The following is a 21,804-nucleotide window of genomic DNA, read 5'->3' on the forward strand; positions in this document are numbered from 1 at the left end:
ATGATGATGTTTAGGGCAAGGCTGTCTTCCTCTATAATGCAGTCCTGGTCTGAGGAGAAGGCCTGAGAATATCAGTGCTCTACATAAGAAACAGAGAACAGAGCTTATTTCTGCCTGGAAACCTGGAGATGTTTCCAATGGGTGATCACTGTGTGCATGCAATAGCAAGCTCCTCTTCACAGGAGCTCTCTGTAGTTGGGCTGGGAAGTTCACTGCCTTGGGGAGCCATTAAATTAAATAGGTACTTCATCTGAGGAGGGCTGGGGAGGGGTAGCTAGGATAGCTTGATAAGAGCATTAACACTGTTTGCTGCTTATTAAAATAAGGGCAACTGTGCTTCAAGTCATCTGATTATCGCCATTCAGCCAGGATCCTTAGTTGAATGGAGATAATCAGACGACCTGAAGTAGTCCTTTTCAAATCTTATTTTTTTTTTAACCTTTCTGGTGTTGTCTTCTGATGACTTTCTTGTTGGTTTCTGTCTTAAATAATTTCCCCGTAAAAGCCTAATTCTTTTCACACTGTAATAGGATTATCATACAAGATGACTACATTTGTGCCTTAGCCAAAATACACAGCGATTTACATGCAGAATAAGTGAAACCATCTAGAAATTGAATTTTCTAAAGACCAGCATAAAGCTCTTCAAACAGACCCAACCCACCTGCGAAACGCAAGTTGCTGTTGAATCAGTAATGAAGCAACAAGTTTCAAGGCTGTGCCAGGGAAGGAGGGAAATGTCTCACCTCTCTGATACCCCCTTGCATCTTTACCTGGAGAGGAAGTTTTTCTGTCATCAGTTACTGATTCACTCAGCCCAGGGAAGGGCTGCTTTCCAGTTTGGTTTGAATGCCGGTCCCCTAATCAGCTGGAGAAAAGGAGTCACTTATATAAGCCCAGGGAAAGAAAACACCTCTGCGATACTGCTCACATGAAGACCTAGGGCTGAGCACTGGTTTACTCCTGACGTCCAGCTTCTGCATCTGCTCACCCAGTTTCTTTAGGGCTGTATTGACCGGGACGAGTGGCAATTTGGGAGGTTTCCTTCTTTTTACTCCTCTTTCTTTTTCAAGGCAGTCGGTGAAGAAAAGTGGAAGGCATGACCCCCTCCTCAGACAGAGAGCTCAACGGGCTAGATAACCCCAGCTTTGTGGTGAGTCTGCTCTTCTCTGACGGGTAATTCTTGCATAAATTGGTGTGCTCCCTGCAAATGGAGGAGAAAGGGAAAGTCAGGGGGGTTGGACTGGATGCTGGCATGCTTGTGTGTGGTGAAGGTCTGTCTCAGCTCTTTTATCGGCAGGAATTTGCGGAATGATAGCCTAACTAAAGCCTGCTGCTGCTGCAGACTCAGTGCAGTTTCTGCTCTCTGGTGCCCTTCTCACTTCTTTTCTCTCCATTATTTCTAAAAGGATGGAGTAGGTGAATGGCAGTGCAAGTATATCTATAATGAAAAGGAAGAGAGCTGGTGGTTCCTGGTGCCGGTGTCCCCGGGTAGAGGCATTTATATATTAACTAGTAGAATTACAAAACAAATTTAGCCTGCTGAAGAATGTGTTTCTTTGTCTTCTGGATCTATTTCTAGTGAGGTAAACTGTTGTAGACGTGGGTGAAAAAGGGTTTGGGGAGTCAGCAAGGGAAAACACCCTGTAGATTTATAGTGGGATAGTATAAGCTGTAAATGATGTGTGAATTCAGAGGTATGCAGTGCACAGGAAATACTGGGGGGCTATAACAGAACCACAGGGCAAGGACTTGGGGCACAGCAGCCCCATTCCTATCTCATGGCAGAGGTTGCCTCCATTAGAAACAAGGAAAGCTGCTTATATCCTGACAGCAAGGGTCTAAGAGTGGGGTCCTGCAACTGTCCCACACCTTGGTACAGACCACCCAGCTGGGGTACTTTGGAGGAGTCATTTAATCTCCTGGTGTCCGAGTCTCCCATTTCTCAAATAACTTTTGGAGAGCTTGCTGTGAGCAGTGGAGGTGGAGTGCTGTGTGTGTAGCTGCAGGCAGAGCCTCAGGGCAATGCAGAGGCTTGCTTTCACTATCGTTAATGATCTCCATTTCTACCTATTCTGCCATAAAGCAGATCAGGCTGTGACTGCCTGAAGTTTGAACTACCACTGTCTTCTGCCTGTGGTTCTAGCAGTTTGGTTTCTGACCACCTTCCTGATGCAGCACGCAAAGGGCATCTTCAGCCCCTGGCCCCAGGGGAGCAGCCAGGCTGAGAACCGCCAGGAGCAGCTACAGCAGCTCCTGCAAGGGCCTGTCCCTGCCCCAGACTGCTCCTGCCTCTTCCTCCTCCCAGTGCCTCAGCATCACGGGATGGCTGAGGCTGGCAGGGCCCTCTGCAGACCACCTGCTCCAACCCCTGCTCAAGCAGGGTGACCCAGAGCAGGCTGTCCAGGACCATGTCCAGGTGGTTTTTGAAGATCTCCACAGAGGGAAAGAATAAAAACTTTCTGGGCAGCCTGTGCCAGCGCTCCATCACCCACACAGTGAAGAAGTGCTTCCTGATGTTCAGGTGGAACCTTCTGTGCTCCAGTTTGTGCCCATCACCTTTTGTTTACTCAGACATTGTCTCCTGTCCTGCCTTGTCCTGTTATCTCTGCTTCATCTGTCTCCCGTTGAGCCCTGCTTGCTCCCCTCCAGCTCCCAGGGAAGGCCAGGCACTCGTGATGATCATGCGAGGCTGTTACTGGCACAGGCTCTGCCCGGCTGCCCTGTGCCTCCTGGCTAACATGGGAAAAGTTGCAGTGAAAGGAAAGGAGCTTACTGCTGTCCGCCTAGCTTAGGATTCGTCTACCCGTGGTGTTATTCGGGAGTAGCTGTCCCCAAATAACTCCCTGCATGAGCAGTCTTAAATACCTTGCTGTACTTTGTGTTAAACCACAGCTCAGAACAGGCCCTCCTGTTCTGAAATGAAAATGCCTCCATAGGGAGTTATTGAGGAACGCCTTTTGCTCTTGAAGTTCATGCCTGAGCTCAGTTTGAATTAACCCTGCCCTCACCTATCTGTTTTGAAGGATGTGTGATGACCCCAGCCTGCCTTGGCTGGATAAATACACCGTGTTTTAGAACGTATCAGATAGCACATTTCTAACAGCATGATCTTAAATGGGGCAGCCACAGGTCTTGCAAACTTGGAGATTTCAAATGATTGATGCTGTCCTGCAGGGTTAATTGGCCACATCTGCTAATGTACAACTGAATGTAAGATTAATTTTAAGTTCCCGTTCCCTGACCATAGCGTTAGCTCCAGCAGTAGGTAAGCCACGAGCATACACCCTGCTTTGCTGGGCCTTTCAGAGTCCTTATATTCTGGCAGGACTTGAAGGACAAAAGAAAAGAAGAGGAAGAAGAAGTTCGGTGCTAACAGAGTGGTTGAGTTTCTCCTGACAGCAGGTTTGTTTGCCTTGTGAGTGTGTGCACATGGCTTTGTGTGCATGCACAGGTGGGATGTGTGTGTAGTTGTGCATGGGGTGTCTGTGTGTGTGCACGTGTATGCACAGAGGTGAGGGTGAGGTGGAAGGAGAAGCAGAAAATTGGGGGCATTTACTCAGCTTAAAAACCGAGGCAACTGAAGCAAAGCAATATTTTGCTTTCCTTGGCAAAGCACATCTCTGCACAAACAAACCCTGTGAGGCGTACAGCTCCCTGGGGAGCCCTGGGGCTTCTGGCTGCCTGCGGGGGGATCCAAGCCTTCCTGGGGAGCTGTTCTAGACCCATCACCTCCCCGAGGCCCCGTGTCCCCAGGTCATTTCCCCATCCCCGGTGCTGCCCCTTACTCAGCAGCACAGGGTGCCATCCCCGTGGCAGACAGCCAAGCTGGGTAGCACCTGGTAGCCCCTGCTGGGGATGAGGTCTCCACCCAGCTTCTGCCAGCTGGCTCCTTTGAAACAGACACTGGGACACCATGGTCTTCGGTTTCGCCTGGTTCCTCCGTTTTAGAGAGGTGTCCTGGGTTATATCCAGCACAGGTGTGCTTATGGAGGCAGAACACTTGTAAGGGCATGTGTGAGATCAGGAAAATAAGATTTAAGAGAAGGAAATGAATACAAAAAAGGCTTCCACTCTGTAATGGGTCAAATTGCTTCAAGGTATTTTATCAAAAGAGATGTTTGAGTGGGCCGGAGAAAATGGGACAGTGCAAGATTCATGTGTTAATCCACTGCACACTCCTTCTTGCTTCTGGTCACAGTTTCTCCATTCTTAGCAAGGCATTAATGATACTAACATGCTTTGTCCCAATGTCTTTTTGAGGCTGACATGCCCCCAGATGTTTCTCCTGGACTAGACGTGTATATAAGCATATAAACAACTTCCCTATGTGTTTTTACCTCTGTTTTAATTTCCCCTCAGTTGCTCTTCTTTCTTCTAGCCTTGTTGAAAGCTACATACATGGGTTTGCCACACGACATGGAGCGTGGCTGCAGGAGAGGCAGCTGTGGCTAACGAAGGGTCTCTCTGTTTACCAGGGCGAAGATGGGAGCCACCACTGCTCCTTGCCGGATCCTGCTGCCTGTGGCCCAGGGGAAATCGAAGTCAAGGGCCGTGACGAGAAGCTAGCCTACACCATCACAGATGTGCCCCCCTGGTACCTGTGCATCCTGTTGGGCATTCAGGTGTGACAGGGATGCAGGCAGAAGGTGGGGGGATGGAAGGTTAACAGTTGTTCAGACGGTTTATGGGGGCAAAACCCAAATTTGGGAGTGCTTTACGTTCTCCAGGTGTGACTGGAGCTGTTCTGGGCTGGATCTTGGTGGACTTCTGGTCCTTCCCAAGGCTGCCTGAGCACTGATTGCTATCCTTTTGCCGGCAGCTGCACCCTGCCCCGTGAAGTGCAGATGGAAGGCAGAGTGACAGGACCAGAGCCAAATAGCTAATAAGAACAGGTCAGATACCTCTGCTGAAGCCGGTCTAAAGAAATGGCTAAAGATGTGTGAGCTTCTGCCTTACCACTGCAGTAAAAGCTAACCAGAGGAAGCAGGAGAAGGGTCTACACTGCTTTGGCCACTCCATGCCCAGGTGTGTTAAATGCCTCAGTGCCACACAAAGCCACCGGGTGCGGAGCCTCAGAAAAAAGAGATCTCAGAGTGATTAAGGAAATGACAGACTGTGCTTGGAGCTTGGAGGACATCTTGTACTTTGTTTCCTTCAAAGGTCATCTCAGAGTTAGAATGTATAAAAACAAGATTTTATGAACACACCTGAGTCATAATTTTAATAAAGCATGCCTCTAATGAGCACGGTGAGTTTCTGAGTGCCACCAATTCTACCACTGTCATCCTGTACTATGAGTAAGAACTAGGAATTGCTACTAGCTGAAGTAACCTGACCTTGTCCATTGTTCACCACAAATAAGGTTAATATTTAAAGTGAAAATAAATCTGAACAATTATTTGTACATTTAGTTATTAAGCAAAGGTCATCATTGAAAATATCTCTTTGACTCTTCTGAAAAACAGTGCCTGATTTTTCTATTCTTTGGTGTCCATTTTTTAAGACTATTTGTAATTGCACTGTGTGAGAAAAGCAGTTGATAGCAAAGAATGGACAACTCTGATTTGCTAACTTTTTATGTTATCAGTTGTGGTGCAAATGAAATGAATAGAGACATTTGCACTCACCTCACCGGATCCCTTCCTTGGGAAGTCCTCTACTTCCTGGAACAGCATCCCCAGCAGCTTTGTTTGCAGGGCTGGGGATAAACTGTTTGCATCTGGCAGCAATCTGGGGGATTCAGAGGACTACAAAATGTCCTTGGGCATGGAAAGTGGGAGAAGTCTGTGGGAGTGGATTGCGGTTCTTGTAGGTACTTTGGAACCGCCCTTAACAGAACATTAAAGTTGTCAAAAAAGAGAATGGGTGGTGCTAGTGTCACCCAAACACAAAAGTGCTAGGTACTTTCAGACTTCCCTCAGCAACACAGTAATTATATATTGCCAGTTCTGTGTCCTTCTTCACCCAGTCTTTCTCTGTGGCTCCTAGCATTTCCTGACAGCCATGGGAGGTCTCGTAGCCATCCCGCTGATCCTCTCCAGAGAGCTTTGCCTCCAGCATGACCTGCTCACCCAGAGCCACCTGATCAGCACCATCTTCTTTGTCTCAGGCATTTGCACCCTGCTGCAAGTCCTCTTTGGAGTCAGGTAGGCCAAAGGCAAGAAATAGGATATGCAAGAAAATTTATAGATGCGATTACTACGTGCTCAGCAACCAGCTTGCTGTAGAGTTTATCTATTAACAAGGGTCATTTGCTACCCTTGGGCAGTCAGGACACATGCCAAAGTGTACTGCAATTGCTGTACCTGACAGTTTTGTGTGGCTACCTCACTGTTTGACATCTGCATCTCCTGGAAATTGATGCACCTCTCATTGGGCTCATAAGGTATTGGCCATGATAAATAATAAAATATTAAAAGATTCAGTAAGCTGTATCTGCCTCTTCCTTATCAGGGATCCTCCAGCTGCAGCAGGTCCCTTTTGATCTCATTCTGGGACACAGAGTCCTTGAGGAACTCTAGGGCAGGGGATGATTGGGAGAAATGGGAGCCCATCTGCCACCTTTAGGGACACAGAGAGGAGCAAAAGCCACACATTCTTTGGCTTTCAAATCTGAATGACCTGGTTAAAAGTCTTCTACCAGCAAATCACAAAATGTTTTTTTACACTTCCTGTATCTTTCCCCAGGGCAACTTTTCCATCTCTGTCTGTCATAAGAAATGGCTGTAGATGACACCATCCCCAGAAGTGGCCCCACCAAAAAGAGTCTATCTGGTTCTTCTGAGTTTGATTAAATTCAGGTTAGGGTACGTGGTCAAAGTGGGAGCCATTCTGGTGATTCAGACCGGAGTCCTCCCAGGCCATCCCCAAGATGACCATTGCCAGCCCCGATTGTAAGGCATGAGCACATTCCCTGTCAGAAGGGTGGACTCAGCTGGAGGAGGGATGGTAATCAAACCAAGCCTGGGGAAAGACTTGGAAGCACTTTTTTTTCCCCCCTCCTTTTACTGCTTTCTCAAAGCCTTTAGTAGCTGATAACCACGAGTCACCAACAGGACAGGAAAAACAGTAAATACAAGGTTAAGGGGATGCTTCTTCCTGGAAAACATCAGTGTTACTGTCCGAGGCCCTGGGGAACCCTCAGCTAAGTGCTCTGCATAGCTCATGGTGACCATATTTAAGAAAGACTGATTTAGAGAAGAAGTGAGAAGAGGTACAGAGACGACCCATTAACATGTTATGGGGAAGGGAGACAGCTCATCTCGTAAAGGCAACATGAGTGAGATTGGTTGGTTTAGCTTTGCCAAATGGTGGCTCAGAGGGTCTGGCTGCAGCCTACAACTAGTCTGGGAGGGAAGAGGGGGCATCAGGCAAGAAGAAACAATTACAGCTAAAAGCTACTGCTGGCACATGAATAAAGAGATAGGAACTGGCCATGGAAAAGGGGACATTCCTTCCAAGAGTGAGTGCAATTTGGCAGCAGCCCTGCTGAAGCAATAGCCAGGGGAAAACCCCAACCCACTGTAACCTGCAGCTGTGTGAAAAAACATGAAAAAGCAGTGATGGGTCACTAGAGAAACTACCCTAGCAGCTCCTGAGGAGACACAGGTCACTTGTCGTTATGGTGAGCCCCCTTAGTAGATGCTTGGGCATCCTACAGTGATGATCAGAGCATAACGTCTTCACTAAAGCTGCAGCTTTCCATCTTGTAAACCCTGCTGCAAAAAACTCCATCTGCCCCATATGCATCACCTCAGTACCCCATCTTGCCTTTAGTCATAGGATCATAGAATCACAGAATGGTTTGGGTTGGAAGGGACCTTAAAGCCCATCTAGTTCCAAATCCCTGCCATGGGCAGGGGTGCCGCCCACTAGATCAGGTTGACCAGAGCCTCGTCTAGCCTGACCTCGAACACCTGCAGGGATGAGGCATCCACAGCTTCTCTGGGCAGCCTGTGCCACAGTTCCAATTAGCCCACCCACACCAGCACCAGCTGTGTAACAGCTTCAGGGGCAATGCACCAGGAACTCAGGAGCTAAAGGGCTATTGTTAATTCAACAGTGGTGGTGCTGGGCCTTCCGTGACTTTTGCTTATTTGTTTGTTTTTGCCTTGCCCAGCAAAATTCTTTGAAGGCTACAACATATTTGGATGGATGCCATAAATAAGTAATCCATGGATGACTGATGTGCAAATATAACTTACTGGTTAAGTTCTACCAGTGCTCCGGTTATACATGGCATGACTATTTGCAGTGGTATAAACATCTGTTTTAGGTGACAGAGGAGTTATGCTCTTACAGCTTTGCCACCTTTCATTTTCCTGTGCTTTCTGGTGAATGGTGGAAATGCTTCTGGTCCAGGGAAATTTGTGCCCTGCAAAAGCATTCATGTGGATTGCTGCCCTGCTGCTTTTCTGAGCAGGTGCCACAAGAGTTTCTGGGGCAAGGAGAGGTTGCTCTGGGAGCTGCTCCTAGGGATGCTTCCTGAGCAAATGAAGCCAAAGTGCCTTGGGGGTTCCTCTTGGCTTGTTCCAAGCTCACTGCCATGTCCATTCTGTTCTAGTGTCAGTGGAAATGGGGCAGATGGGTTAGCTTTAAAAACAGTCTAGTAAAAGCTAAGTCACAATTTCCAGTGACCCCAGCCTGAGGATGGTTATGGAGTGGCAGCAGCCAGCGTATATTTGTGGTTGTGGTTTTAAGCTAGTTGTGAAGAAAAATGAGGCATCTTAAGTGAACAGAGAAAACAACTGGATATTGGTGGGATTTGGGCCTAGGTCAATGCCAAACTTTTCTTCAGAGTCTCACCATCTTTCTTCCTTGTTCTTCTCTCCTCCTCCAACTTGTTCTTTTGGCTGTTGTTTTAGCACATGCACGTAGTCACACCTTAGGAGGACAATTTTTCCGTAAAGAAGAGTTTGACTCCAGAGCCAATGTGCCTTTCCATCGTGGCTGTTGCTCTTAAGTACAATGGACAGCAATTCCCAAGCATTGTCAGTGATAGAGACTTGCCAGAACAATTCAAAAGACATGGCCAGTGGCCATGAGCAGACTGATTTTCTTTTTTTTTCAAATTATTTTGCTTTTCTGTCTCTCACCCTTATGGAACTGAGATTCCAGCATTCTCACTTGTCAACTTTTCCCTCTGTTCTCCTTCCAGGTTGCCTATTATTCAAGGAGGGACTTTTGCATTCCTGACCCCCACCCTGGCCATGCTGTCTCTCCCCAAATGGAAGTGCCCTGCTTGGACGCAGAACGCCACGCTGGTGAATGCCTCTTCACCAGAGTTCATTGAAGTCTGGCAGACACGGATGCGAGAGGTATATTGCATTTTCAGTGGCACCTCTTCTTTATTAAGGCTGTTTGCTTTCAGAAAAGCACCTCAGCATGGTAGGGACATCAGTGCTGGGAATGCTCCATCAACAGTGGACCTCACTCTGTTACAGCTTTCCTGGTGTTTTCATAAAATGGAATCACAGAATGATTTGGGTTGGAAATAACCTTAAGGATCACCTGATTCCAACCCCCTGCCATGGGCAGGGACACCTCCCACCAGACCAGGCTGCCCAAAGCCCCCTCCAGCCTGGCCTTGAGCACCTCCAGGGATGGGGCATCCACAGCTTCTCTGGGCAGTCTGTGCCAGGGCCTCACCACCCTCTGAGTGAAGAATTTCTTCCTAATATCTACTTTAAATCTTCGTGAGGAAGATGTTTCTAATGAAGGGACCTTGTCTGTTCACATGAAACCTAGTAAAAGAGATGGAAGGGCAGAACTTACTGTAAATATTACAGTAAAATGTGTTCTTGGGTAGTCAAAAGAGAGGAGGAAGGGTCAGAGATCTCATTGTCTTATCTTATATCTATTGCCATTTCAGGGTAAGTGACTAAATTTGCCTCTGTCAATCTACACCAGGGTGCTTTGCAAAGTATTTGGGAATTGTAAGCTCACAAAGTATTTGCTGTGCAGAGCAGCATACCATCCCTACTGATATGTATAAAACCTGTTCTGTCATAAGGACGCTGCTATCTTTCCTTTCAGGCTGGGTGCTTCATCCCCAGCCCTCTGTGTTTCTTTTCCCTTTGGAGTTGGGATGAAAGAAGGTGCTCAGCACAGCAGGGGATTCAGCCTGGGTTTATCATCAAATCTGCAAAGGCAGAGAGCAGCCTCACCCTAGAGTCCCCTAGCTGGAGGCTAGGGAACAGCAAATGGCTTTTCAGGACAGATCACTGGCTACTTAAACAGTGATTGTCAAACACAGAAAAGTTCAAGGTGATAATTGTGTCCCTGGAGGGAAACTGATAGAAAAAAGAGAGGCTGTCATGACCCTCCTGTCCTACAAGAGTGCTGAAACTTCCCAAGCCCTTCCCAGCTGGGAGGTGAGAGGAGGCTGTGTCTCTACTCCCACTTTCAGAGCAAGAGCTTTTTTCCTGCATTTTGGGGGAGCAGAAAGAGGGTGCAGGGAAGCTGCTGCATGCTTGGATGGTGCAAAGGACAGGCAGGAGGAGTCTCTGGAATAAATTAGCTCTGGTGAGGACTAAATCCCTCAGCCAAGGTGGGAATTGATGTACTGGTACTTTGGTGGTCCTTCACCGCATGTCCTACTCAGCTGAGCCATGCTGTAACCAGCAGGATGGCCTCTGAACTGGTCCATCTGTGGAGTCCGAGCCTGGCTCTCACACTGGTTTGGCACTGACCTAAAAAAAGGCTTAACAGCTGGAGCTCCATTCACCCTCTGCTCTCTTTCTTCATTTTTCCAGGTACAAGGAGCTATCATGGTAGCTTCCTGCTTTCAAATCTTAGTTGGATTTTCTGGCCTGATTGGATTTTTGATCAGATTCATCGGGCCCCTGACAATTGCCCCCACCATCTCCTTGGTTGCACTACCTCTCTTTGACTCAGCTGGAGAGGATGCTGGGCAGCACTGGGGCATAGCCTTCATGTAAGTCTCACTTCCCCTTGTGAAAACTGGGTGTACACAAACCACCTACCTCAAATTTTAAACCAGGGGTTACAGCTGGTAGTAGGTTTCTCCTGAGTTCAAGGTTTATTTGTTGAGCATTAACATCCAGCAGGCTTGTGCAAGACACCAGCATGGTGTAGTTACCTCCCAAAGAACTTAGAGACCTCAGCAACACCAGCAACAAAGCAAAACCAAAAATTGATTTAAAAGCATCTGATATAATGAAAACCCGAAGTTCATAGGTCAATAGAGAAACAAGTCTTTCCTGTGAGTCATTGCTGAGGGCCTCTCTGTTGTATTTGTCTATCTATGCACACTATCTTACACACCCATTACTTAAATTAAAAAGATATTTCTAAAACAACAAAGTTGAGCACCCAGGGTTAGGTATTCCTCGAGTTAGAATAGCTGCTGCTTCTTGGCTTGTTTTCACAAGAGGAAGAATTGTTTTCTCCACAGAGGGCCTTTGGGAAATGTCCGCGTTGTGTGTATGTGGCTTTGCACCGTTAAGAGCTTTCTTTCAAGGCTATCTGTGTGTGTGCCTTTGTGCATGAGTGTACAAGTATGCTTGGTGGCAGAAGTTTGTTGGTACTTCAGAAACAATTTCAAAAAAAAGGTCCACTGCACGGTTCGCCTGCAGGTTTAGCACTTTCAGATCTATAATACAGAGTTAAGCTCAGGCTAACATATAGCAGCAGCAGATTCTTACCCACTGTAAGGACTCCCAATGGTTTGCTAGTGCCTTCAGAGCTGCCTTTGGTGACTCAGGGGTCAGGTCTGAATGCAGCCCTGGGAAGGCAACGTATTGTTGTAGGGTCATGATCCAGCCCCAGACTGGGCTTCTGCTCCCAGCTCCACTTCTGGCACTACTGGTTCTGTTCTGCCTGCCCACACCTACACTCTCAGGCCCCAAATGCTACCTCTCTTCTCCACCTCCAGTTCCTCACCTCACTGATCTCTTCCACCAGCACACCATAAGACCCCAAACCCTTCCTGTCTCCCTGCTCTCCAGCTTCCTCTTCAGCATTGTTCTGTTCCCTGATCCCAGTCCTTTCATGACTCAGACTCCTTTGCCCCAACCCGATCATTGTGCTCTGAGCCATGTGGGTTGTGTCCTCTTTTGCTGCCTCCTCCATTCTCCATTGGTGCTGTTAGGGAAAGGGAGAAGGAGATGGTGGAGATGGCAGAAGACATGAGCCCTGTGCTCTCAGCCCTGCTGTCCAGCCCCCACCACATCCCGGAGCCCCCATAATGGGCAGTGCCCATTGTTGCCTTGAGAAACTGGGTTAGCGTGTGCTCACTTGCTCACATGGTGATGGTACATACACAGTTCATCACTTGGCAAGGCCCAGACATATTCCTGAAAAAAAGCTCCCAATCTTTACAGCCTGCAAATGCTAAAGTCACAGATGTTTATGCCGAGTACCTGGGACGAATGATCGTTGTTAAAGACTGATCATACTTGAGCAGAGTTTTGTGAGAAAGAGCAATATGTATCTCCCCAGAGGACAAATCTTACTAAACGTCAAATCTCTGCTGTGGGTCACAGGCAGACCTTACCACTGCTCAAGGCAAAATGACCTTCTCAACACAGGCTATACTATGCCTATTTCCTGATCATCACTCTTCTAAATAGGTTTAGGATATATTTCTTCAGAAATATTTGGCCTGAGGCAGATGTTTTCCATGGAAATTTTCATCCCGAATGGGTAAAGTTAGGCAGAATTATAAGCAGCTGAAAATAGCATCCGTTAATGGAATGTGTCAGGCAACCTGAATAATAAGCAGTGACACCTACCAAAGATAGACGAGTGCTCTGCAGTGATTCATCAGGGTGCTGAGCCCCTTTGTGCAAATGCACAAAACATGCACTGATGCAGCCGGTCTGGGCTCTGCAGCTTTAGAAACCAGGAAAGGGAAACTGGTTCCCCCTCCGACGTTCTGTGTCCAGTCACTCAGTGAGTGCTTTGAATTATGACTGGTAACCTTTGGCTGTATGCTGTGGTGCATCTTTGTGCAGCTCTGCACTGCTGCTGCCAAGAGGTTCAGTCCCACATGAGGGATGGGAGAGAGGCTGCACCTCGTGGCCACCAGAACAAGCCCTTGGTAGAGTATGTCCAAAAGCTCATTCTGCCCCAACCTTGCTGGAGCCACCCTCCGGTGCTGAGAGCCTGTTTATGAGGTCCTCTGGAGTCCTGGGTCTTTGGGTAGCCAGTCCTTCAGTTAATGCGGGGACAGGTGGGCAGCTGGGCACCCATTTTGTCTCATGGTCTGGTTTTCCCTCCTCCCAGGACTATATTTTTCATAGTTCTGTTCTCTCAGTACCTGAAGGACATCCCTGTACCACTGCCGTCGTACCAGAGAGGCAAGAAGTGCCACTTCTCCCCCGTCTACCTCTTCCAGATCTTCCCGGTATGTTCGGGTTCCTGGTCACCAGTCTGGCGTGGCGGAGGGACCAGCCTCACCCAGCCCAGACTGCTGGGGCTGTTCCCACTCGCTTCAAGGGGACTGAACACTTCCTGCCACAGGCTATGCTGCGAGGGGGCAGCGGGGAGAAGGTTCCCACCTCCCTGCTCATGGGGTGGAAGGGAGGGCTGGGACCCTTGCTGTGCTGTCCCTCTCCCTCCATCCCACGTGCACGCACACACATGCATGGGGAAGGGGTTGGACTCATCCCAGACCCTGCCCGACCTCACCAGCGATGCAGGTGTGCCCTAACCAGCCTGCTGACTGTGACGGGCAGGTGCTGTTGGGGCTGTCCCTGAGCTGGCTGCTCTGCTACGTGCTGACGGTGACCGACGTCCTCCCCGGGGACCCCACCGCCTACGGCTACCTGGCACGGACAGACACACGTGGGGACGTTTTGTCTCGGGCTCCCTGGTTCCGGATCCCTTACCCAGGTACCACAGCGTGACCCCGCACCCCTCTCCCCTATCTCTCGCTGCTGCTCCCTGCCTGGTTCATGGCCACGACGGGGAGATGAAGTGCCAAAAATGAGGCAAATACCCACAAATGCCCTTATCATTTTTACCCCTCAGTAGGTTTCAGAGCAAACTGAGCCTGAACCAAGCTCTGTATTTGCAGGCCAGTGGGGAGTGCCAACCGTCAGCTTGGCTGGGATATTCGGCATCCTCGCGGGGGTGATCTCCTCCATGCTGGAGTCCATGGGGGATTACTACGCCTGCGCCCGCCTGTCTGGCGCCCCGCCACCGCCGAAGCACGCCATCAACCGCGGGATCGGGGTGGAGGGCATCGGCTGCCTCCTGGCCGGGGCCTGGGGAACGGGGAACGGCACCACGTCCTACAGTGAGAACGTGGGGGCCCTGGGCATCACCAAGGTGAGCCTTGTACGGTGCGGTGACTGTGGTGCTCTCGGCCTCCTGCAGCTCCTCCCCGGTGTGTTTATGGGTGTGTTGTGTGTAGGGGGATAGACTGGAGCTGGGAAGCGACCTTAGCCCATCTCTGCAGGGACTGCCTCCCGAAAATGTGCCTGCTGCCTACCTCAGGGTGCTGCCAATCACATAGCACAGGTTGTCGTTCCCTCTTTCATTGCTCATAGTCTGTGTGGGAGAAGTACAAGCTGCCATTACTTGTGGCTCCTGGCTTAGGCTCCTGTAAGACTAAAGGGCAGTATGTTACTGACCTACTCTGAAATGTCCTAAGGTCTGGATTTATCAAAGACTATCTGTCTACCTACCTACCTGTCTGTCTGTCTGTCTATCCATCTTCCTTTAGATATCTTTAAAGAGGAAAGGATAAAATGTGGTGCCAACTACTTTATGTTTTTACTTCCACATAAAGTTTTGTGAATTCCTTGAGTATCTCTTATAAGAGATACTTATATCCTTATATTGCTCTTATAAGGAAAACAAATTTCCAGAGATAGATAAGCTTTAACAATCAGATCATAGATTTTCACTAAGATTTACAGCTAGAGGATGGGTACATCCAGCAACCACTTGAAAACATTTTAAAATAATTGTCAAACAAGCTATGTCATGTCAGCAGAGCCGTGAGTCTGTAAATGAATGCAGAAGTTGACTTATGGCTCCCACTCTATGTTATTAGTTATTTCACTGGATTTTATAAACTTCAGTCACAATAACCATTTTTACAGTGTTTGACCTTGTCACCATGGGGTTGGTGCATACTGACCATACACCTGAGCCTGGTCTTTCATGACATGTGGTTTGCTGATGTGATCATAATACAGAAGTGATCAAACCCATAATTATTGGATTATAGGACAAGCCTTCTCCCTGTGTACCCCAAGCCCTTCAGACAGACATGCCATCCATGCTGATTCAGCAGAGAGAGTTCCCTTAGATCCCACCTCTGCTCACCTTGTGACTTAAGAAACCATCTCAGTCTTAAATCCGACTCTGACTGGGATAGGTGGTGATGCTGAGAGCACAAGGCAGATTCCATTTCATTTGGTTTTTACATGGGAAATATATTTTTCCATCACAAAAAGAAACACAAGGGACTCGTTTCCTTTGCTTAAAAACAGGTGTCCAGCACCACCTGAAATGTGTTTGGATATTTCAGATATACACAGGGGCTGTCAGGTAAGGCAAAGGAGAAGCTGCCAAAAACTGCCAAGATCCAACAACTTAAATGGCACCAGACACCTGTGTTTAAGCTACTGGATCAAGCCCAACATGCCAGTACTGAGCTCTCACACCCAGAAAATAAGAGGACAATTTTAAGGAGGGGTAAAGATCTCAGAATCACCATATATGTAGCAGAGAACTGCAGTTTCTTCAATCTTAAGAAGGAGAACCAATTTTCTTGTTTTCCTGACATAATTGAAACAAACTCGAATCTAGAGGCATTAGAAGCAGATGCTCCCAGTTGTGGTATCAGTGGATTAGTTAATTTGCCTTTAAGGCCAACTCCATATATTGGGTAATTTGACATTTCACAATTTTGGCAATTTAAGAATCTGAAGCTTTATTCTAATCCTGGAACAAATAGCTCTTCTGGCTTTTATTAAATTACTGTTTTGATGGTAATGGTGTCCCAAGGTTTTAAGCCAAGGAATATAAAAAGTGTACCTGAAGGCAATGCATGATTTTATTTTGAAACTCCCCACCAAATCTCATTCGTTTATCTTTCACAATTAAGTAACACTTAGTATTTCGTAAATATGTGCCTTTAAAGTATTTTTAAAGATATTTAAAAAGAGACACTACTAGTTACTGGGAATGTTTCTGTTGAAAGCATTTGTAAAATGCCCTTGAAAGAAAAGTGACATTCTTCAGATATTTCAATGGAAGGATTAAAATAATTAATTGAATTATAAATTGTTTGCAGAGGATTACAGAATTTCTCAGCCTAAGACTTGAAAACTGTAAATCTTAACGTGATTCTTTAAGCTGTCCAAGTTTTCGTGTGGCTAGGCCTATCTTGAATTGAAAGTCTAATAAATATTGCTGCTTTTCTGTTTAATTTCTGCAATCTGTAAATGTCTCTTTCATCCCTTTGTTTGGCAGATGCTCTCTTTCTTCCCTATTCACATACTCTAACAGCTCTGAATGAAAGGCATGGCTCTGTGCTTCATCCTCTCTTAGCTGTAGTGCCAGACTAAGAATTGACCCCCTGGCTCTTCCCAGGGAAAAAATGAGAGCGAGCTGCTTTTATTGAAGCTAGATGGGTAGGGGGCAGACCAAGAGACTTCCCCACTTCTGTAGATGACCATGGAAAGGATCTATTAGATCCAAGAGCTCAGGATGGAAGCAACCAGCGTGGCCAGCTCTTCTCTCCCACATTTTGTCCCCTGGGAATGGTGCAGGACATCTAGTTGAAAGCCATTTTTGGATAGAAATCTAACCCCTGGTGGAAGCGTTGTCCAGTGAATTAATTGGGTGATTGCAGCGCCAGCCTGGGGGTATGCCAGGACATTTCTGGGCCGAAGCGAGAGCAAAGCGGTGTGAGGGAATTACTGTGCTCTGAAATTATTAATAAGCTTTTTGTTTCACAGCAAAATGTTTAAGTCCTGGCAGCAATAAGGAAGATAACATAAAGTACACAGGTGGGGATCCCTGATTGTTCTCGGAGTGCCCATTATGATAAACATTTCCTAGTCTGCAGCTACAGGGACTTTCCACACGGTGAGAACTTCCCAGCTCACCGGTGGCTGTGTCCAAACCTTGGCACTGAAGGCAACACCAAGTACTTCGGTCAGAGGCGCAAGCCCTGCCTGGCATCTCTGCACTGACTGGTGCTGCCACTCTCTGCCTTGCTGTGCCAGCCCACGACTGCCTCCTCTTCCTCTTGCCCCAGGTTGGGAGCCGCATGGTGATCGTTGCCGGCGCCTGCACCATGCTCCTCAGCGGCGTCTTCGGGAAAGTCGGGGCGATGTTTGCCAGCATACCCACCCCTGTCATCGGAGGCATGTTCCTCGTGATGTTTGGCATTATCACGGCAGTGGGGATTTCCAATCTGCAGGTATCAGCTGTGTGCATGCTGTTTCATCCCTAGGGTAGATGACTTTGGCTCCAGGCCAGATTCTTACCAGCCTAAGTCAGACGTAGCTGTGCTGCGGCAAATGCAAACATTTGTACTGGCAGTTCCTCGGGTGAACATGAGGGCACACGCACACAGAGGCTAAATCACAGACAGGTTCCTGGTTGGGAAAGGGCTTGCCATCAACTGGGGCAGCAGGATGACTAATGCCCCAGTAGTGCCAGGGCTGCTCGTTCCAGTAACATGGTTTATCTCAAGGCAGCTCTTACCAGCAAGGGAGGCATTTCTGCCACTGCTCCTATAGATGATTTTTCTCCATGTCCTATAGTAATGTGTATTTAGGGGACAGCCCTTCGACTAGGGGGCACAAGCCGGGCAGAAGGCTTCAGTAGAAGGGTTCAATTTCCAACTCTTCCAGCAGTTTGCTCAGTGCTGATGGCTGAATCACAGCTTTTCCCAGCATCTCAGCTGGAGATCATGGAGTGCTTTGCCATCTGACTGCATCTGCCCTATAAAAATGCTAGTGTATGCCATACACAGTTTTGAAAGCGTTTTGAAGCAGAGCTTCCTGTTCTAACACCTGTCATTGGGTTTGTGTGTACATCTGAGCATGGCTCACTAACACAACAGCAATCCCCGGGTTTTGGTAATTCCAAATGGCAAATAGTAATGTATACAATTTCTCTGTGCAGTACACGGATATGAACTCCTCCAGAAACATCTTTATATTTGGATTCTCTGTATTTGCTGGCCTCACAGTTCCCAACTGGGCAAACAAAAATAGCGCACGGCTAGAAACAGGTAAGAAGTGATAGTACATTGTTATTTTAGAAACATTTTCTGTAGCACAGAACTGAAGCAAAGACTGATCCAGAGAATTTTTTTAAATGCATTTTTTTTCCATACAAATCTCTGAAAGCTGTGCTTTGACTGTTGACTGTTGCTTTCTGGGAGTGCTGTTCTTGTCCTCTGGTCTGAAACACAGCTCTGCTGTGGAAATACCAGTGACTGCACCTTGACAGATTCTTGTTGGGCTAAGCACTGCTGATCCAAGTTCACTGTGCTGAGATTTCTGGTCCTCCAACAGTTGCTCCTTCCCTGTGTCTCATGTGATTCATATCTTTGTCACAAAGGCTATAGTGTCATCTCTTAAGAGCCCACCCATCCTAGATGGGCTGTTGAAAAGGCTGGGACCACAGATCTCATGCTCTCTGGACTGTAAGATACTCCATATCACTGGGCTGTTTTTCTTGTGTGCATTAGCCCTCACAGAGAGACATCACACCTAATTAATTGTGGTGAAATCCCATGCTAATTTTCCCAATATTTCTTTGGGAACTGCAGCTCATATTTTTGTAGGGAACTGCTTGGCATTATGTCATGGAGATTCAGAACCTTTTTGGAGTAGAAGAAGGATTTTGGGGGGTTAGTGCTGTGATCTGCACTGTAAATAAGCTCTTAACTTATTTCTGAGTCATCTGCTGCTCACTTGCAGCTGGGTCAGTGAATAATTATGCAGAATAAAATGATAGGTTTGAAACTGGCAGTGAGGTCTACTTCCCTCCCAATGCCAAATCTCAGGCTCTCCTTTGGGATTTGCAAGTCTTGCCTAAACAACCATGCAGCTTGCAGCCTCTTGGCACCAGCTGTGTTGCTGGTTGAATATGTATCTCTTTGCACCACTATCCAGAGCTTTGTTTTTCTGCTAGGTATCATCCAGCTGGACCAGGTGATCCAGGTGCTGCTTACCACTGGCATGTTTGTGGGTGGACTGCTGGGGTTTATCCTGGATAACACCATTCCAGGTAGGATTTGCTGAAATGAGCTACGCTGCTTGTTCAAGCCTGCCCTAGCATTCGTTTCCTAGCATTTTTTGTCTTCATTACCACTGCTCTATGAGTAAGAGTTGTGATAGCAACCATGAAACACCACGTCACTGAACTCCTCCTGGAGACGGGTGAGGAACAGGAGAGACAGGGAGCCCATCAATGCAATGGTCTCTGGTTGCAAAAAGGCAGCCTATAAGAAAATGACTTGTTTTTCAAGATTGACACAGTTTAAGGAAACGTTTATTTAGGAAAATGTCTTTTATGGAAAATGCTAGCCTACAGTCATGTTGAAAGGAGAGAGAAAGGCAACCGTGGGGAAACTGGAATAAATATTTCTTCCCTAGTTCTAGGCAATGTGCTAAAGTGTGCCTGCTTATGAGAGCTGCTGAAATTGAGGCTGAATTTCTATCACAGCAAGGGAAAGCAGCAGGAAAGGCTGATGACCAAAGTTAGGATACAGGACCTGCAGTTGGCCCTCACAGTCAGCAAAGACCCTATGATTTTCATCAAGCTCAGGGGGGAATAGTGTAAGAATTAGAGAGGAAAATATCAGTTCTGATGCAAAAACAGAATAGGAAGGGCACTCTGTTAACCAGGCTCTTTTACTGACTCGAATTACTGAAAAGCCAATATCCTTTTGGCTCATTAATTTTATTGTACCCTTGATCTTCAGCTCCTCCGGGCACAATTTACAGAATTTACAGGTGTGTTCACTCCCTTTCCCAAGAGGGACTCAGCTGCTGCAACAATTACAGGCAGTTAGTAATTGCTAGCTAAACCTTATTCCCTCACCCCACAGTATCTGAGCAGTTAACACCCCACCTTGTTTTTCTAGCACTTTTTGATGCCCCTTGAACAGTTCTTGCATCCCCCATGGTCTGTGAAAACCTAAAAAAGCAGTGGAGAAGACTGCTTACCTGGAAGCCATTGCAGGAAGATGGGTATTGTCTAGCAGCTCATTAGCTGATTTTTGTGAAGACCTTTGGAGCGAGAAAGGTTTAAGTGCGAGGGATTTGTATGTTCTAGTGGGTCTGCTGGGATTTGAGAGCTGGGTGTGGAGTGCACAAGGTAGTTGCTTGTCCAGAACACCCATTTCAGTGGTAAAAACACAAGCATCTTACTTTTGCTTTCACAGGAACACTGGAGGAGCGGGGACTCCTGGCATGGAAGCATAGCCACAAGGGAGAGGCGGGCAACTCTGAGCTCATTTCCAAGGTCTATGATCTTCCATTTGGCATAGGCACCAAATACTGTGCTGTCTCTTGGTTTCGGTATCTCCCAGCTTGTCCCAAAAGACTACCTGGCAGCAAGAAAATGGATGAACTGAAGGCTGCTGGACAAGAAAGCAGTGATAAAGCAAGCTCAGAAAGAGACTCGGAGATAGGTGCTGATACGAGGATATAAGCACCAGGCCTGAAGGTGAACTTGTCTCTCAAGCAGAGGTCTGAAAAGTGTGTCTGCTGCTCCCATCATCTGAACATCAACTGGCATCTCTTAGTGGCTGAAGCAAGAGAATGACAATGTCTTTCTCTTCCTAGCTCTGCCCCCAATGCCACTGGTGACCTCAAGGGAATCATTTTTCTCTACCCTACTCCTGCCTGCCCACCTCTAGGAAGAACATAACTCTGCTTTGGGAAAGCCCAAAAAATGCCTGGAAAGGCTGCTCACTTTCCTTCCCTGCACTGATCCTCGGGACTCTGAGGAACAGCTGTTAAGCTGGAGCAAAGCTCTTCCTTTCCCCGGCCTGGCTGCTCACTGGAACACAGGAGAAGACATCCCTGATGTGGGCCCTCTGCCACTCTCAGGCATCCTTTGGGCTGAGGCTTATCACCTTCACCTTAAAAATCTTTAATGGCAATGCTCACCTCTCAGACTTAAACCTCGTTCTGGCCAAAGGGGAGAAGTAGGCACCTCTAGGTGATTCACCTCATTCCTGTGATACTTTAAATTCAGTCAAATGAACGCTGCTAGAAGAGAGGCATCTAAGTTTAATGGGATGAATTGTCTTTTGACAGTGCCTCTCCATCCCTAGCCAGCAGAGGGAATCTGCAGACCTTACTTAGGTTGTTGATCTGTTGGCAATAACCAGTGTCACTGAAAGGAATCCCACCTGGGTGCTGGGAGCAAGCTCAGGGGACCAGCTTCCTTGGAGCACCAAAGAGATGAAGGAATCTCCACCACAGATGAAGGAGAAAACTCTTCTGCTTGTAATCTGAGGTACTTCTGCTACTGCTATGGTCCACGTGTCCCCACCATACCTGTTTGGTTTGGAGATTGTGTGGTGACAACCATGTCTCTGGAAAAGTCTGCAGATTCTTGCTGCTTCCCACTGTCAGCAGAAACAGCCTTAACCTGTTGATATGTGACTGCACATGCACGTAATATCATTGCTGTAACAAGCTTGTGTTTCCTGCATTGGGATTTATACTTAGATATTTTTGGGGAAAATAAATAAAATATAGAACACACAATTGTATTTCCCAGGGTGATTGCCATAGCAAGTGGCAGGCAGTATACAAAGAACCACAGGGTGACTTGGGTTGGAAG

The 21,804-nt window shown here is 47.4% G+C and overlaps 1 protein-coding gene across 1 annotated transcript; it reads left to right on the forward strand.

Annotated features, from left to right (window-relative positions):
• Nucleotides 1-952: 952 nt before the first annotated feature.
• LOC309891504 (solute carrier family 23 member 1-like) lies at nt 953-21,589 on the forward strand. The gene is made up of 12 exons (XM_082784547.1): nt 953-1,153; nt 4,479-4,625; nt 5,992-6,149; nt 9,161-9,320; nt 10,758-10,939; nt 13,252-13,372; nt 13,704-13,860; nt 14,045-14,298; nt 17,246-17,410; nt 18,121-18,229; nt 19,138-19,233; nt 20,393-21,589. The coding sequence occupies exons 1-12, from the start codon at nt 1,100-1,102 to the stop codon at nt 20,659-20,661; spliced, it is 1,872 nt and encodes a 623-aa protein (XP_082640673.1). The 5' UTR covers nt 953-1,099; the 3' UTR covers nt 20,662-21,589.
• The last annotated feature ends 215 nt before the right edge of the window (nt 21,590-21,804 follow it).

The sequence above is a fragment of the Aythya marila genome (genome assembly GCF_965140915.1).
Source record: "Aythya marila genome assembly, chromosome: 1".
Lineage (NCBI taxonomy): Eukaryota > Metazoa > Chordata > Aves > Anseriformes > Anatidae > Aythya > Aythya marila.

Coding starts and splice junctions, on each gene's coding strand:
- LOC309891504 (XM_082784547.1), top strand. CDS start 1,100: ATGACCCCCTCCTCAGACAGAGAGCTCAACGGGCTAGATAACCCCAGC. Junction 6,150..9,160: donor CAAGTCCTCTTTGGAGTCAG/GTAGGCCAAAGG, acceptor TTCTCCTTCCAG/GTTGCCTATTATTCAAGGAG. Junction 18,230..19,137: donor TAGCGCACGGCTAGAAACAG/GTAAGAAGTGAT, acceptor TTTTTCTGCTAG/GTATCATCCAGCTGGACCAG.